Source organism: Microcaecilia unicolor, chromosome 7, assembly GCF_901765095.1.
Source record: "Microcaecilia unicolor chromosome 7, aMicUni1.1, whole genome shotgun sequence".
Classification (NCBI taxonomy): Eukaryota; Metazoa; Chordata; class Amphibia; order Gymnophiona; family Siphonopidae; genus Microcaecilia; species Microcaecilia unicolor.
Window position 1 is genome coordinate 139,138,728 of NC_044037.1, and position 18,708 is coordinate 139,157,435.

General features: G+C 45.9%; 1 protein-coding gene across 1 annotated transcript in view; it reads right to left on the reverse strand.

Moving 5' to 3' along the window:
- TRPM8 (transient receptor potential cation channel subfamily M member 8) overlaps window positions 1–18,708 on the reverse strand; it is a 1,843,971-nt gene that overhangs the window by 926,982 nt on the left and 898,281 nt on the right. The window contains 1 exon segment of the mRNA XM_030210821.1: window positions 11,819–11,937. Within this exon segment, the coding sequence (XP_030066681.1) occupies window positions 11,819–11,937 (119 nt within the window).

Here is an 18,708-nt window from a genome sequence, read left to right on the forward strand (position 1 = left end):
CAGAAGGCGCAAGCACCCCCGACACTGAAGCAGATTGGCCAGCAATCCCTCCAGAAGCTCTGGCAGAAGGGCCCTGATGCGCTCGTCGAGAACCTCCATCGGAAAAGACTGGGGGGCCTGTGCAGGAGTCGGTGCTAGAATCTGAGGAGGTTTGAGAGCCAGTACCAGGCTGCAAGTTGACCGACGCATCGGCACTTCTTGTATGGAGGGTGAGCAGTCCTCCCAGCACTGACGCTTCTCAGGTGCCGACTGCCTCGGCTACGTGCTCTCGGTACCATGCACGGAAGGAGATCGATGACGGTGCTTCTTTGCCTTCGCTCGATGCCCGTCATCGAGACTCCTCGGTACCGAAGAGGAAGACGTGGAATCCTCATGCCTCCTCGGAGGCCGGGTGCAACGAAGGTCGGTCTCGGGGGGCCTGCAGAGCAGTAGGCCTCGAGATAGGTGGAGACCCACTTGATGCCTCGCTGCTCTCAGTGCGATGCGGTCGTTCAGCAGTCATTACCTGCACTATCGATGTCGCTGTCTTCCTCGACGTCGACATTGATGCTGCCGACCTCAGTACCAATGTCGATGCCGACGTCAAAGGACCGGACCGATCTGGAAAAGGTTTCGCACGTTGAGCTTCCTGAGCCACTTGGGTCTGTTCCTTTATCAACAGGCACAGCATACAGGCAGCTGGCAGATGGTCAGGCCCAAAGCACTGAAGACACCACGCGTGGGGTTCGGTACTGGAGATGGTCCGGTTGCAGCGAGTACAATGCTTGAAGCCACTGGGAGCCTTCGATGACATGGACGGGAAAATAGCAGCTGCGAAATTAAAAGCCTCGATTGTGCCAAATAAAGAGGCACAAAAAAAGAAAAAATGACCTGGCTGAGTAGCCTAAAGGGTGGCTGCGACGAAAAAGAAAGGAAACTTCAAACGGGGAAGAAAAACTAAGAAATAAAGGAAAAAATCTCTCTCTATATATGTATTTTAATATCGAAGCAGAAAACTTTAAACCAAAGCTAAGAAAAAGAAGAAAAGAGGTACTTTGTCAAATGCCTTCTGAAAATCCAGATACACAACATCAACCTGCTCACCTGTGGGCTAAGAAAAGGATTTCTGAGCTGGTTTGGTTTGTTTGTTGGTAGTAGCTGCCAGTGATCTAAAATCTTTTCTGAATCTTTAATTCATCTATCTAAACTTACACAAACCTTTCTGTCTGTTATCCTATTGCCTAAAAACTGCAATTTGTGCTCTATTTTTGCTATGAACTTTTTTCTTTTTCTCTGAAACTGTGATTGTTGTGTTTGGGGGCTGAGACTAGTGTGCTGAGAAATGTACCTTAACAGTTAGGATTCCAGCAGGGATCTTAGCACCATGTGGGAGGAGGGGCTAATTGTATACAGTCAGGTAGTTTGAAGACTACATAAAGACTAGAAAGGGGGAGGACTACCTGACCTGTGGGCTGCGCAAAGGATTTCTGAGCTGGTTTGGTTTGTTTGTTGGCAGAAGCTGCCAGTGATGTAAAATCTTTTCTGAATCTAATTCATCTATTTAAACTTACACACACACAAAACACACAAAACACTGTCCTCTTTAAACCTTTCTGTCTGTTATCCTATTGCCTAAAAACCATAGGCGGTCGGTGGCCCAACTGTTTGGGGAGGCTAAAAGGGGCGGGGTTAGGAGTGGGGCCAGGGGTGGAGCTTAAATCCATAATTGTCTGATAATACACAGAAAAAATAAATAAATAAAAATAAAAGTCACAATTAATACCTTTTATTAAATTTAGATATTAGATATGTATCATATATCAAAGAATAAAGTGGTTGCTCAAAGCATATACTAACAACAATCGCTCAACTGCAAAACACTATGCACAACTTTGTGCAAAAACACACTCAGAACCTTACTGTACCATAAATATTACACTGGGCAGAACCTAATACACCAATATACCACCCATACGGAAAATGCAGACCGTCAACAATATGAAACAAGGATCATAATATCACAATTCTCATGTAGAGCCACAAAACATTCTAATTCATGTTTAATGTGGGATAAAATGCCATACATAAGTAAATAAATATAAACATTTAATGTTGAGCACCTGATTCTCAATGTGGCCATATTCCAAACACTATAATGAAAATAAAATGATCTTTTCTACCTTTGTTGTCTAGTGACTTTGTTTTTCTGATCATGCTGGCCCAGTATCCGATTCTGCTGCTATCTGTCCTCTTAACTCCGTTTCTAGGGCTTCTTTTCCATTTATTTCTTTACTTTCTGCCTTTCTTCTTCATTTCTTGTCCTCGCTCCCCGGCCCCCCTCCAGCCATCCATACCACCCATTGATTCTCTCCTCTCCCCTTCCCCCTCTCCAGCCATCCATACACACCCACCCATTGATTCTCTCCTCTCTGTTCCCAGGCAGTTTCTAACAGGAGCTGCTCATCCAATCAGAGAGCTCTATTTGAATGCAGATTAACATACAGACACTCTAATGGGAATTTTTAGTCAAAAACACTAGTTAAACCCTTCGTTTTTGGATCAAAGTTCACATTTTTTATCAGAGCCATGCCTAACATTAAGGCTGTAAACATTTCCAACAATTTTTACCCATAAATATGCAAATGAGAACCTCCCAAAAACGGACTAATTTGCATATGGCTTGAGCAAATTTGAGTACATAGCATACCAATCCCACTTCCTAGCACCTAAATTCTGCAATTAGATTTAATGCAAATACTTTTAAAACTTATTTTTAGCACTTTTAAAATTTCAGGGGTCAGTGAAAGTCTCTTTGGTGTGAACTGCTCCAGCCAACCCCCCTGCTCTGCTCTCCAGCATTAAGGTAATCAAATTACAACTGGTTATACACCAGGCTAGAGACTTTTCACTGCAGCTGCTGCAATTAGGACTTGCAGGAGAACTACTACTAATACTATTTAGCATTTCTATAGAAACAGCTGATCCATCCTGCTGTTGCTGGGGAGGCATAGCCTATGCTAAAAACTGTAATTTGTGCTCTATTTTTGCTGTGAACTTTTTTCTTTTTCTCTGAAACTGTGATTCCTGTTTTTGGGGGCTGGGCTGGGCTGCCTGGAAGGAGTTCTTTGGGGCTGGGCTTAGTTCCTGCGATGAGTCTGCTGAGTAACCTACCTTCACAGTTAGGAGTCCAGCAGGAATCTTAACAACATGTGGCAGGAGGGGCTAATTGTATGCAGTCAGGTAGTTTGAAGACTACATAAAGAGGAGAAAGGGGAAGGACTGCCTGACCTGTTGGCTGAGCAAAGGATTTCTGTGCTGGTTTGGTTTGTTTGTTTTTTGGCAGAAGCTGCCAGTGATCTAAAATCTTTTCTGAATCTTTAATTCATCTATATAAACTTACAGAAAAAAAACAAACGCTGTTGTTATACTAGGGTGTGTCCTCTTTAAACCTTTCTGTCTATTATCCTATTGCCTAAAAACTGCAATTTGTGCTCTATTTTTGCTGTGAACTTTTTTCTTTTTCTCTGAAACTGTGATTCCTGTGTTTGGGGTCTGGGCTGCCTGGAAGGAATTCTTTGGGGCTGGGCTTAGTTCCTGAGGCGAGTGTGCTGAGTAACGAACCTTAACAGTAAAGTTGCCAGGTCTGCGGGCTTCCCGCCCAATTGGGCGGCTTTCCGCGACCGGTTGCGGGCAATTTTTGCCGGCTGTGGGCTGCGGGAAATTGGGCGGCTTTTAAAAACCGCAGTGCGGATTTGGGTGCTTTTCTGGGGCTTCTATTGGTCCAATTTGGTCCAATAGAAGCCCCACAGAGGCTGGGTTAATGACGTCGGAGGTGGGGTTAGTGACATCGACGGCTACATTGGGGGTGGGGTTAAAGACATCAGAGGCGGGGTTAAAGATGTCAGAGGCGGGGTTAAAGACGTCGGGGGCAGGGGTTGACTTTGTGCGGGTTTTGGGCTGGTTTTGGGTGGGGAAATTTTTTTCAATCTGGCAACCCTGCTTAACAGTTAGGATTCCAGCAGGGATCTTAGCACCATGTGGGAGGAGGGGCTAATTGTATGCAGTCAGGTAGTTTGAAGACTACATAAAGACTAGAAAGGGGGAGGACTGCCTGACCTGTGGGCTGAGCAAAGGATTTCTGAGCTGGTTTGGTTTGTTTGTTGGCAGAAGCTGCCAGTGATGTAAAATCTTTTCTGAATCTTTAATTCATCTATCTAAACTTACACACACACAAACACAATGCTGTTATACTAGGGTGTGTCCTCTTTAAACCTTTCTGTCTGTTATCCTATTGCCTAAAAACTGTAATTTGTGCTCTATTTTTGCTGTGAACTTTTTTCTTTTTCTCTGAAACTGTGATTCCTGTGTTTGGGTGCTGGGCTGGGCTGCCTGGAAGGAGTTCTCTGGGGCTGAGCAAGGAGTGTGCTGAGTAAGGTATCTTAACAGTTAGGATTCCAGCAGGGATCTTAGCACCATGTGGGAGGAGGGGCTAATTGTATGCAGTCAGGTAGTTTGAAGACTACATAAAGAGGAGAAAGGGGGAGGACTGCCTGACCTGTGGGCTGAGCAAAGGATTTTTGAGCTGGTTTGGTTTGTTTGTTGGCAGAAGCTGTCAGTGATCTAAAATTTTGTCTAAATCTTTAATTCATCTATATAAACTTACAGAAATAAAACAAACGCTGTTGTTATACTAGGGTGTGTCCTCTTTAAACCTTTCTGTCTGTTATCCTATTGCCTAAAAATTGCTATTTGTGCTCTATTTTTGCTGTGAACTTTTTTCTTTTTCTTTGAAACTGTGATTCCTGTGTTTGGGGTCTGGGCTGCCTGGAAGGAGTTCTTTGGGGCTGGGCTTAGTTCCTGAGGCGAGTGTGCTGAGTAACGAACCTTAACAGCAAAGTTGCCAGGTCTAGAGATGGGAGTAACTAGTGAGGTAATTAAATTCGCAGATGACAACAGTTATTCAAGGTCGTCAAGTCGCAGGAGAAATGTGAAAGATTACAGGAGGACCTCGCGAGACTGGGGGATTGGGCGTCCAAGTGGCAGATGAAGTTCAATGTTGACAAGTGCAAAGTGATGCATGTGGGTAAGAGGAACCCGAATTACAGCTATGTCATGCAAGGTTCCGCGTTAGGAGTTGTAGGGGTATTTCCCTGATCTCATGTAATATATGGTAACATATATTAAGTGTTTTTTTTGCTGGGGCTCTGGGGGGGCTGTTCCAGGGTTTTGGTGGATGGTGCTGGCTGGAAAAAGGTTTAAAGTTAGTTTGGAAATTATTAATGGAGTTAGGTGAAGTGTGAGATGTTTCTTAAATATGGTTTTATTTTACAAAAGAATAACCCATGATTAGGTGGGGATTGTACTATAAAATGTTCTTTGCTGTTTTGGGTACAAGTCAGGTTACAATTGACTTTGAAATTCTCTGTGTAGGAAGTTTTGCAGTAACTTCTATGGGGGTTTGGACAGCCAAGATTCTAAACAGTTAAGAAAAAAAACCTGTCTTTCTCTGACAAGCTGATTGGTTGAGTGATGTCAGATGTTCCTCTAGAGGGGGTGAGTTGCCAGGGAGACTGGGTGAGCTGAAGACGAGGGCTGTGAACATGGAGAGTGAGAAAGAATAAAACGTTTGCTGGGTGTGTGAAACCTAAGGAATAAAAGTATATTTTATGAGTTTAAAGTGAAAAGTGACATTGAAAAAGGGTACTTTGATATTGAAAGTGAGTGAAGGTGAGCCTTGGTACTGAGAATGAGATGATTTGAGCTTAGAAGTGAGTACTTCAATAAACAAACTGCCTTTCTCATGGTTGTATTGCTGTATACATGTAGGGGAAACTGGTGTGGTTCTGAGGCAGCATGGGCAGAGAAATCATATTAATTTGGTTCAGTCCTGCAAGTGATGGAGGAATGCCATCTGGTTTTAATTTACTCAAGAAGTCTAGCTTTTGCTACACCAGAGGTTAGAAAGGTCAGAGAGAAGTAATTATTTACCACATATGGATACCATTATAAGCAAGGCATATTGCAGGCAGTTTAAAGGATTAGTTTAATGCTGGTTAGAAGGAAATAGTTTAAATAATTCTAGATGAGTTAGATTTTGTCTTATAAGGAATTCTGATCTCTGCTTATTTTAGAATATGTTTTATTCTGTGTAATTAATAAGTTCTATTTCTATGTAGAATATCTTTTAAATTCAGTGTTACACCAGTGGCTGACTTTTCAAGTGAAGCTTTTGTCTGCAGTGTAAGAGATCATCTGGTTTGAATTATCCACAGTCCTAGCTAGGTGAAAGAGGTCAGGAAAAGTCAACTTTGTTCCTTGATGGATGAATAGCTAAATGAAGGACTGGTTTTCTGAAAGTAATAAATGTATGTGAGACTGGCCCCTTGGCCCCTTAATGAATGCCAGAACCCAGTTAGTATGAAGTTGATTGGGAAACTGATTATGTGAATAATAAAATGCAAGAGATAGGTGCCACATTGTCTAGTATGAGAGGCCCCAGGTCATAGGTCAGTTTAGGAAATGTCTGAAACCTATGTAACTGATATTTTGAATATATGTGTACAGATGATTGGTTCAGACAGGGTAATCAATCTATTCTTTACCATCTGGAAAGTAAGGGGGGCTAGAGGGGTTTAAAACTGTATATAACTGGGAGCAGAAGGAGCTTACGTTAGAAGGAGAGAGCTAAGAAGAAGAGAAGGAGCTGAGACAGAAGCCATAAGATCCAGAGAGCTGAGAAAGAGAAGAAGAGAGCTAGAGCTGATGTTCTACTTTGTTTGCTGGCAAATAAAGAAGACTTCTCTCTCATTCTGGTGTGTGCTGTTTGACTCCTGAAGTACCACAGATTCTGCTAACAATAGTGGTAATTCCTGCAACAATTCTTGGTGTGAGAAGTGGGATCCTGAACCCTGCATCAATTTCTGGCACCCAACTGACTGAGGAACATTGCCCGGGTATGTATTCTGTATTGTAATCCTAGCTAGGAAACTGTAAACCAGCCCCTCAAAAGTTGAGGGAAGGGGAGTCTGATCAACTCTCAGCGAAGGCCTTAGTACCTTCTAGTCTAGTGAGGACTAGTAGGAAAACTGCCAGAGCTTACCTGTATCTGAGAAATCTGAAATTGTTGGGTGGGATTTTTTGTACAGTATGTGTGTGATGCATGAATGATTAAATGAGTGTGGACTTCTTATAGCTGCGGTTCCAGTTAACGCGAGTTCAACTGGCCAGCGACGGAAGGAAGCGATTGTTGTTTGTTTACCTTTTTGTCTCTGGATGTGTGGACCCCATACCACACTTCCAAAAATTCCCTTCCTTTTTGTGTGTTGTAACTGTAAGCATTATGGGAGGGACATCATCTAGACAAATTGCTACTCCCCTAGAATGTATGCTTAAGAATTTCAAGAAAGGATTTTTAGTCAATGATTATGGACAGACTTTAAGCTTAAGTACTCTAAGAACTTTGTGTGAAGTTGAGTGGCCATCTATGGGAGTGGGGTGGCCCCCTAGTGGCAGCTTAGATATTGAAGTAATCCGGAAGGTCTACAGCATAGTTGTAGGAGAACCAGAATATTCTGAACAACTCCCCTTTATAGATTCCTGGAACAGCCTTGTGACTGACCCTCCCTCTTGGTTGAAAACTTATATGGGATCCCCAGTAAAGTTCATGTTGGGCTGCGTTCAAAGAAAGATTATTAGAAAATCTAAACTGGAGGAGGGAAAGAGTCCCAGGAAGCCTACCACCCAATCGGTGGCTTCTGCCCCTACCCTGTCCGAGAAACCCATACTCTCTGATGACCCCTCAGATCTTGAGCCACCACCTTATGGTCCATTGTTGGGGTTCCGCTCCACCCCCAGAGATCCACGGCGTCCAGCCCAAGCCTCTCCAGTACAGGCTTCTCCGGATAGTTCCTCCCCTTCTGTGCGAACCCCGCCACATCCTAGGTTGGACTTTTCACCCAGCATCTACCCTCCTCTGCCACATTCTTCCCTGTTAACCTCCCAAGACCCGCTTTGGGCCCCACCCCCTGACTCCTCAACTCCCGACAGCCCAGCCTCTCCCTCTAGTACCCCTACCCATTCATCAGGGGCCCAGCATCCCTTTCAATGGACTGAATCACCTGTGACCACCTCTCAGTCTATGAGTACCCCTCCCCATCCCTCAGGGGTTCAACACGCCTCCCCTGAATGGGTTAGACCTGTTGCAATCACCATGATAAGGGGGTAGCTCCTAGCTCTACCTCAGGTTCCATTCCCACCTCCTCGAGAGTTCTGCCCCTGCGTCAGGTAACCACCACTCGACCGGATCCTAATAATCAGGGTCAGGTTATACAGGCACAGGCCTACCAGTATGTACCCTTCACAACCACCGATCTCCTGAATTGGAAGACGCATTACCCCTCTTATACTGAAAAGCCTCAGGCAGTGGTGGACCTAGTGGCTAGCATTATGGCCACCCATAACCCAACCTGGACTGATTGTCAACAATTTCTCCTGACCCTCTTCACAACTGAGGAGAGGCGGAAGATTTTACAAAATGCTGAGGCCATCACGTGAGCGCGTGTCCCCGAGGGGACACAGGACTCAGAGGAATGGGTTAGAACTCGGTTCCCTCATGCAGCTCCAGCTTGGGATCCAAATAATGGGCAGCACTATGAACTGTTGTCTGGCTATTGCCGGGACTTGCTGGAAGGTATGAAGAAAGGCATAAAGAGGCCCATTAATCTGGCAAAGGTCTCTGAAATTCTCCAAGGGGCAACTGAATCCCCTGGGGCCTTTTTAGAGCGACTAATTGAAGCTTACAGAACATACACCCCATTTGACCCTGAGGCACTAGAAAACCAGAGAATGGTGAATAGTGCATTGGTGGCCCAGAGTATGCCAGATATCCGGAAGAAGCTGCAGCGTCAGGAGGGATTCACAGGGATGAATACCACCCAGCTAATTGAGATCGTAACAAAGGTTTTCGTTAATAGGGATCAGGAGATGCGCCGAGAGGCTGACCGGAAGATGCAGAAGAAGGCCGACCTTTTGGCGGCAGCCATTACTAACTCCACCCTTAACCGAGGTCGACCTCTAGCTAATGGGAAGCCAAAGTGGGACCCCGGACCGCCAGCCAGGCCTCGAGATTCCTTCAATCAATCCCGGCCACGAGGGGAGAATCCCAGACCACGATTGGAGAGGGATCAGTGCGCCTACTGCAAGGAAAGAGGGCACTGGAAAGATGAATGCCCCCAGAGGCGCCAGGGACTGAGAAGGGGACCAGGAGATCGAGGAAGCCGAGGCCGAGTTCGAGAGGGAAGGTATGAGCCTTCTGAATCTGACATCATTGGGATAGCCGAGATGGCAGAATGGGATGAATAGGACAGACCGGGTTCCTACAAACTGGGCTCCCAGGAACCCATGGTCAAGCTAACCATAGGGAGCCGCTCAATTCCATTTATGATTGATACAGGAGCTGAACATTCTGTTGTGATGGAGCGATTAGCGCCTGTGTCTGGAAAAACTGTCCGAGTGGTGGCAGCCACGGGGGTGCAGAACCGGAGGCCCTTCCTGACGACCCGTAGATGCCAATTAGGCTCACACACAGTCACTCATGAATTCCTGTATATGCCAGACTGTCCAATCCCTTTGTTAGGCCGGGACCTGCTGTCCAAGCTTAGGGCCCAAATTTCCTTTGACTCTGATGGCCAGACTTCAGTCTCTTTTCGGCCCCCGACATCCAGTCCTAAGGGCATATTGAGTTTCTGCTGCCCCCTTGAAGAAGAATGGCGGCTGCATCAGTCGCATGGCCAAGTTGACCTACCCCTGGCCGACAGCTTCCAGGTCAATGGGGTATGGGCAGAAGATAATCCCCCAGGGTTGGCCCGAAATATTCCTCCTGTCCATGTAGATTTACTTCCTAGTGCCCGGCCAATCCATCTTCGTCAATACCCAATTCCCCGAAAGGCTCTGGAAGGGATTCAAGCACATCTGAATCATCTGTTATCCCATGGAATTATTCGACCTTGCCAGTCTCCATGGAATACGCCACTGTTGCCAGTCCAGAAGCCAGGGACTGAGGACTACCGGCCAGTCCAAGACTTACGAGTGGTCAACAAATCCACTATTTCATTACACCCTGTAGTGCCTAATCTATATGTCCTGTTGGGATTGATACCTTCTGGAGCTACCCATTTCACAACACTGGACCTAAAAGATGCCTTCTTTTGTATTCGGGTGGCCCCCGCCAGTCAACTGCTTTTCGCCTTTCAATGGGAAAATCCAGTAACAGGACGGAAGCTTCAGTATACATGGACCCGCCTGCCACAGGGGTTCAAGAACTCCCCCACCATTTTTGGGACTGCCCTAGGACAAGACCTTAAGACTTTTAAATCTGAGCCTTCCAGGCGAGTTTTACTCCAGTATGTAGATGACCTCCTGATTGCAGCAGTGACCCAGGAAGAGTGTTTCGAGGCTACCAGAGAATTGCTGGAGTTACTCTTGGATGCAGGTTATAAGGTCTCACGCTCGAAGGCCCAACTCTGTCAGTCAGAAGTGAAGTATCTGGGCTTCTGCATTTCCCAGGGAAGTCGGAGACTGGATGTCAGTAGGAAGCAGCTAATAGCACTCAATTGTCTAAGCATACTCCGATAGCAGATAACCCAATGTTTTTACCAGGTATGGGGCTGACTACGTTTCAGAAGTGGACACAGAGGGGCTTGGACACTTGGAGAAAGTTATATGAGGAAGGGGAATACGTTTCCTTCTAGACTTTGCTGGAGGAATATCACTTACGTCCGGGGGATCATTACGCATACACTCAGTTGAAACATTTTTTACAAACTTATAGGTCGTGTATTGTGAGGGATGATTCCTATCTAGAGGATTTATGCACAGACTTCAAGAGCCCTCGGGGGTTGATTACATGTTTGTATGGATATTTGGCTAGGCGTATTAAACCCTATACTCTTCATAGGTTGAATTGGGAGAAGGAACTGAGTTTTGCAATATCAGCTGATGATTGGTTGATTATGGAGAGAGCACTTTTGAAATCCTCATTAGCTGTTGCTTTAAAGGAAAATGAAATTAAGGTATTTTATCGTTGGTACCTTCCCAACGAGTCCCCTAACTGTTGGAGGGGATGTTTGGTACCGGGGACGATGGGACACATTTGGTGATTGTGTCCTAAAGCTCGAGCTTATTGGAGGGCGGTACAGTCCCGACTCCAGTTATGGTTGGGTAGAGCAGTACAGTGGCATCCGGCTGTGTTTTTGCTGGGAAGGAAGCCATTGGGGCTTACTCTTCAACAGTCGTTGTTAGTACGACATACCATGCATGCTGCCCATTTAAATTTGGCGCAGCACTGGAAGAAGCCATTGGTTCATTAGATCTCTAAATTGTGGTATTTCTGTGAGATGGAACGCCTGACGGCTGTGAAGAGGAAGACTGTGTCTAGATGGGAAGTGATATGGGGACCCTTTTTGAAATTTTGCTCTGTTTGAAGGAGAGGTTGTTTTGGGTTTCTTTGTTATAGGGAGGGTGAAGGAAGGGAGGGGGAAGGGGGAAGGGAGGGGGATGTTTGGTAAGGGGGACGGGAGGGAGGTGGGGTTTGGGTGGGGGAAATAACACACAAAATTCTTTTGTTAGTAAAATACGGAGACTGGACCTGTATTTGATATCTGTATTGAGATTCATGCAGTGTAATATGTCATGTTGTTTTTGCATGGTTTGTTCTATTTACTATATTGTACTGGTGTTTCTACAATAAACAGTCTCTACAAATAAAAAAAAAAATAAGCAAACTGAATGAATGAGCAAAGTAAGCCAAAACAATTGAATACTCGTCCTGGTTGCTTTTTACCTCCCACCGTCGGTCATTGGTGAAGATCTCATCACTGGCAAGTTCTAACTGGTTCCACTCTAGCAGAAGCTTGAGCTGAGCATTCCAGTTATCCTTGTCTTGATCATTGGTACTGAAGGCTATAATTTAAAAAAAAGAAAGAACTTTGAAATTCAGTGATCTAATTGGTAGAAGGTAGTTCTAATTACTGTTATATTGTGAATCACATTAGGCAGCTTTGTTATTGAGATTATGGTACATAAAACATTATTTTTGTTCTTAGTATAATACAGTGTTTAACAATGAATAATTTATATCACTTTAAACAAAAAACATTTTAGTTTGTTTCTACAGAGGAATTGTGGGCTTGATATACTAAAGGGTTTCTTCATTTTGTGTAGAGGATATTCTAAATATCAATGATATGCTTTGATGTCCCCATGCATACCTCCTACCCACCCCCATCCTCCCACCCTGTCAGACTGTCATAGTAATGCTTGAATGTTTTCACTTATATACACTGTCAGCTAGCACATTTGCTTATTTTCGATCTGACGAAGGGCAACCTTCGAAAGCTAATCAAGAAATGTATTAAGTTATGTCCAATAAAAAAGGTATCATCTTATTTTCTTTTCCATGTTTTATTTTGTTTGATTTCTATTGATATTCATTTTGTGTCAATGAGAAAAATGCTTAGTACATCTCATACTCTTGTCAAGGGGTCAGACTCTACAATCTCTAAAGATTGGTCAGAAACTTTAATGAAGATGCAAAATTGTATTGTTTAATTGAAGGATGGGTAGCATTGTATCGTCTGAAGTTGAACAGGGAGAAGACTAACACCCCACCCCCCATTTACTGAGCCATGTGGCAATGCCAACACAGCCCATTCAAAGTGAATGGGCTGTTTCAGCATTAGCGCATGGCAGTAGGGGGATACATTTTTGTGGATAGGTCAAACTAATGAACTCCGATCTAATCACATTTTTTCAATAGGTAGTAATAATTTTTTCATTTGAATTAGTTTCTAAAATATTAGGGGTTGAGCTTGACAGTTTACTCTTCATGAAAGTTCATGTCCAGACAGTAGTGAAAAAATCATTCTACCTACTTAAGAAACTTAGGGCATTTACAGTAATGTGTCTATTACACATGATCTTTTTTCTACCACTAAATCACTTTGTATTTGTTCATACCGGAATTGGCGATCGCCTTTACGGTACTGTGTAAGCCACATTGAGCCTGCAATTAGGTGGGAAAATGTGGGATACAAATGTAACAAATAAATAAAAAAAATAATTAGATCGAGGAAGTGACGTCACGAACCTGAATGGCTGCCTAGGTTCACAGCTCCGATGCAACCCTCTTTAATTTAGCTAAAATAGCGATCCTCTGCTTGTGTAACGGACTTAATTCCACATTTGAGGCGTGTGGATCTCATTGCGGGGTCTCTTGGCGAGAATTGCGACGGCTCGGAAGGAGAGCGAACGTTCCTCTGATAAGCAGGCGGCCCGGACCTTGCGGCGCCATGTGCTTTCATCTGCTCCCGCTTCCCACTCAGATTCAGATCCGTCCCTGCCTGATATGGGCAAAACTTCTGCTAAGCGGGGGCTATCTAAAGAATTAGCGAAGTTCCTGTCGGAGATCCGTGAGGAGATTAAGGCTTCCAAGGAGGAAATCTTGGAAAAGATGGACGTGCTGAGCGTGGACCTCCGGGAGATGGGAGGTCGCGTGGAGGATCTCGAAGTGCGGGTCGACGAGAATGCAGAGAAGCTGAACGAGACTGAGACGCGACTCTCTAAAGTGCTTGCCTCATATGCCGAATTACAATTTAAAGTGGATGACCTAGAAAATCGTGGACACCGTAATAATTTGCGGTTTCGAGGGGTCCCGGAGGTGGGGGACCATGAAGATTTTGGCGCCATTGTAAAATTGCTTTGTGGCAAGCTGGTGGATAATGTGGATATCTCTTTTGAACGTGCGCACAGAGCGTTAGGCAGAAGGCAAGACAATAAACCGAGAGACATAGTGGTCTGTTTCTCCACGTTCACTACTAAGGAGCAGGTGCTACAGAAGGCGCGACAACTGCAACATATTGATTATAACGATGCACAAGTCAAGGTTTTCCAAGATCTGTCGGCGCACACATTGTCCTTACGGCGAGAGATGAAACCTGCCTTAGAGGTCCTCATGAAGAATAAATCCCACATCGATGGGCATTTCCATTTGCCCTCTGCTTCACGATGGGAGGGCGTCTGCACCGGATCCGGTCCATTGAGGAAATTTGGAAGATTTTGCGTTGCGAGGGTTTGGTGACCAGAGATGGCCCACCAGCGGAGTTGGCCCCCACTACACGAGCCAAGCTCCAGAAGTGGCAGCGAGTCCAGGGCAAGATGAAAAAGGCACGGACTGACACTCGACTGGACTGAATGATTCCACCTGTTGGTTTTCCCTTTTTCTGTACAGGTAGACATCCACTGCAGTACAGTGGAGCTCCATGTTAATCTGTTAGACTTATTAATATTGTAAAGTTAAGTGTTTTGGGGATGGAGATATGATGGGTTTGAATGGAAGAGAGAGTGTGGGGGGGGGGGGGGGCCTAGCTTATGATTGGTTTCAGTGTTGTATGGGGGGATTATTGCATGGCGAGTAGGGGTAAGGTGAGGGGGGCGGGTGGGGTTGGTCTTGGGTGGCTGAACGGGGGAGTGGGTACTTTCTCTGACATTCCTAGATAGGGGGCCATGTTCCTCACTAGTGGATACACGGGGGGGGGGGAAGGGATGGTTGGGAGGTCACGGGGGAGAGGGTGGGCTACTTAAGGGTAGGCATGTGATACTGGGTAGAGGAGGGGGGAGGGGATAATCTGGGGAGGGAAGGTTGGGAGAGGGGTGGGAGGGGCTCTGGGAGGATGGGGGTTCGAGTGTCATTCTCCCTATGCTACACATAAGCGGTATACAGAGTGGGCTTAATGGCTGATTTTAAGGTACTCACCTATAATGTAAAAGGGCTTAACTCTCCATACAAGCGTCACGCTCTTCAGCGTGAATTACGTCTATTGTGCCAGAAGGTGGTATTCCTACAAGAAACGCACTTGTTAAAGAAGTATGAGGGATTACTGGCCTCCAGCTTATACCCGGGTGCATATTGTGCATCAGATGTAAAAGGGGCTAAGAAAAGAGGGGTTGCCATATTGTTTCATAGAGACGTCCATGTACAGGTTCTTCATGTGAGGAGAGATTCTGAAGGGCATTTTCTCTTTATGCACGTGCAGCTGGAGCAGGAGGAATATACTCTGGCTAGTGTGTATGCGCCCAATGAACGTCAGGAGAGGTTTTACAAGTACCTTCAAAGGGAACTGCAGCGTTTTGCTCGTGGTAAGGTGATCATGGCTGGAGATTTCAATGCCACTATGCAACCTGGGCTTGACAGATCTGCTCCACCTGCTCCAGCTGACTATAAAATTTCACAGGCTTTACGGAACTTAGTGGAGGAAATGGGGCTGTGCGACTGGTGGTGACTGTCATCCGGGAGGGCTCTCTCGGAGGGAGGGGGGACTCCGCCATTGGACATATTACAGTCTCGGACCATGCTCCGGCCTGGTTGGTTGTCCCTTCTTTGGAGGAGGAGCGGTGAGACCGGAGATGGACATTTAATAATTGCTTGTTACAGGACCCTCAGATTGTAGCGGAGTTCCTTCCAATCCTGAGGGAGTATTTTGAGATCAATATGGACTCGGGACCAGCCTTGAGCATTGTATGGGATGCTTTTAAAGTGGTTGCGCGAGGATATTTTATCAAGTGTGCTAGTCTGAGAATCAGGGATCATAAAGAACGCCTGAACAAATGTATGGAAAGAATTGGTGAGTTAGAGACCAGGTATAGGGCCACTGGCCGGGTGTCTGACTATCGCAAGCTGCAAGATGTGCGATTGGAGCGTCTGCAGTTTCTGCATGCACGGTTGAAACAGATATACTACGAGGGTTCCAATAAGCCTGGGAGGTTGTTGGCTATGAAACTTAGAAAGATGAGAGTGGGAGGTGTCATGTTATATAAATCTGCTCAGATTAGGGAGCGCTTTGCCCAATATTATGAGACTCTCTACAAAGAGGATGCTACCGTGCAGATTGGGGGGGGGAGTGGATCGTTACCTGGAGGCTCGAGGATTGCGCGGTTCTATCGGAAACGCAGAAAAAAAGAATTGGACGCTCCGGTGACACTAGATGAGGTGTTGCAGGTCATTAAGGCTCTGCTGACGGGCAAGGCCCCTGGCCTAGATGGCTTCACCAATGAATTTTTTAAGACCTTTGCTCGAGAAGTTGCTCCATATCTGACATTGGTCATTAACTTAGTAAGAGATGGGAAGACTCTCCCTAGATCTATGATGGAGGCCTGGGTAGCGGTTATACCTAAGCCTGACAAGGACAGTACAGAATGTGCATCTTACCGCCCTATATCTATCCTAAATACTGATGTAAAAATCTTGGCCAAGGTGCTTGCGAATCACCTGGGGGAGATGTTGCCTACCTTGATCCATCCGGATCAAGTGGGTTTTGTGCCAAAGAGGCAGGCAATGGACATTGTACGACGAACCTTGGATCTGTTGCATGTAGCTCGGTCGAGGGCCTGTCCGATGGTGTTATTGGGACTGGACACGGAGAAGGCCTTCGACCGAGTTCACTGGGGGTACTTGGACAAGGTTCTGCACAGATTTGGGATAGGCCCCTTATATAGGTCCTGGATCCAATCGCTTTATACCCTCCCGCAGGCGTGTGTTCGGGTTAACGGAGGGAACTCGGGGTGCGTTTTTGTTGGGGAGGGGCACCTGGCAGGGTTGTCCGCTATTCCCTCTGCTGTTCGCTCTGGCTATGGAGCTGCTGGCAGCAGCCATTCGGGTGAATACTGACATCTCTGGGGTTCAGGTTGGGGGGGGAGCAGGAGCACAAAATTGCATTATTCGCGGACGATGTGCTCCTGTCACTGACCAACCCATTAATTTCTCTGCCCAACCTGATGCAGGAAATAGAGGAATACTCAAGATTTTCGGGATATAAGCTAAACACAAACAAGTCGGCGGGTATGGCGGTGGGGGTGCCATCGCGGATGTGGGAGGCGTTGAAAGCATCATATGTCTTCAAAAGGACAGCTAGTTCCATCCGTTACTTAGGGGTACAGATACCTGCGGCTCTGTCTGAGCTGTTTGCTGTTAACTACCCAGCGCTTCAGAAGGCGGTCTATAGAGAACTGGATAGATGGATGCACATGGGACTGTCCTGGCTAGGCCGGATAGCAGAGATTAAAATGACTATCTTGCCCTGGCTATTGTACTTTTTTCAGGTTCTTCCTCTGAGACTATCTCAATCTTTTTTGTCCAGTCTACAAGAACGCCTGTTACGTTTTGTATGGAATCAGAAGAGACCACGATTACCGCTGGCGGTTTTATATAGGAGTAAACAGCTTGGCGGACTAGCGATGCCGAACCTGTATTGGTACTATTGTGCCGCCCAGGCCAGGTCGGCAGTTGAGTGGTTTAGGGAGGAGGATCATAAACTTTGGGTACGCACTGAGCAATCCCTGGTGGGGACCCGTAAGTTGGGACATCTGATGTGGCTTCCTAATAAATAAAGAGGTCAGGTCGATCGATTTCCACCAACTGTACAAGCTACTTTCTACTACTGGGATCACATGTTTGTTGAGCATCAGCCCCCTGTGTCAGGATTGGCACCCATAGCGGATAACCCTTTGTTCGGGCCGGGCATGGGATACCCTCCTCTTGGTCGGTGGGCAGCGTCCGGCTTAGACATGCTGGGGCAGCTGCACATGGGAGAGGAGTTAGTCCCTTTTGATACTTTGAAGGATGACTTTGAGCTAAGACAAAGCGACTATTATGTCTACTTGCAATTGAAGCATTTTGTTAAAGGGCCTGACTATGTAGATTGTCTTCGGAGGGAGGCACACCCGATGGAGGAGGTATGTGTGATGTTTCAAAGTACACGGGGCATGATTACCTTTTTATACGTGTCCTTGGTGGCGTTCCAAAAGCCTTCATTGTTACACAGGAGAAGGTGGGAACAGGAATTAGACTTTACTTTAACTGAAGAAAAGTGGTTGCAACTGGAGAAGCAGATTTTGCAATCCTCGAGATCGGTATCCATGAAAGAGAATGCAGTTAAAGTCTTTTACAGGTGGTACCTCACACTGGCGTGTTTGCGTCACATGTTTGTACAGGTTATGGACCGTTGTTGGAGAAAATGTGGGGCTGAGGGCACTATGGGACACAATTGGTGGACGTGTCCAAAAGCTAAGGCCTACTGGAGGGGAGTGCAGTCTCGGCTCCAGGCATGGGTGGGCAGATCTGTACGGTGGCATCCCTTAGTCTTTCTACTTGGGCAGCGACCCAAAGGCCTTAAAGGGACTGAATGGCTCCTGGTGAGGGTGATCCTGCAGGTGGCACGAGTGAATTTGGCACAGAGTTGGAAGTCACCCCTGGTGCCGTCGTTGGTGCAATGGCTAACTAAGGTGCGCTACATCTGTGAAATGGAGAGACTGACAGCAGTTAAAAATAAGACCTTATCTCGGTGGGAAAAGATATGGAAGCCATTTCTGATTGTGAAGTAGGGAGGAGGGTTATTGGTCTGAATGACAGGGGGGAGTCATAGAGATGGGCATAGGGAGTGAGGAAGGGGGGGTTCAGGGCGGTGCGCACGGGGAGGGATTTTGATTGGGGAGGAGGGGTTTATACTTGTTTATAAAACTGAAAAACGTTGAAGGAAACTGGGGAATTACTGTAGCTCTGATACAGATTATGATCCATGTTCATTTTTGCCTGATGATTTCTGTTTCATTATTGCTGTGTTATTACTATATTTTGACTATATTTTGTTTTGTATCAACTCAAGTTCAATAAAGACTTCT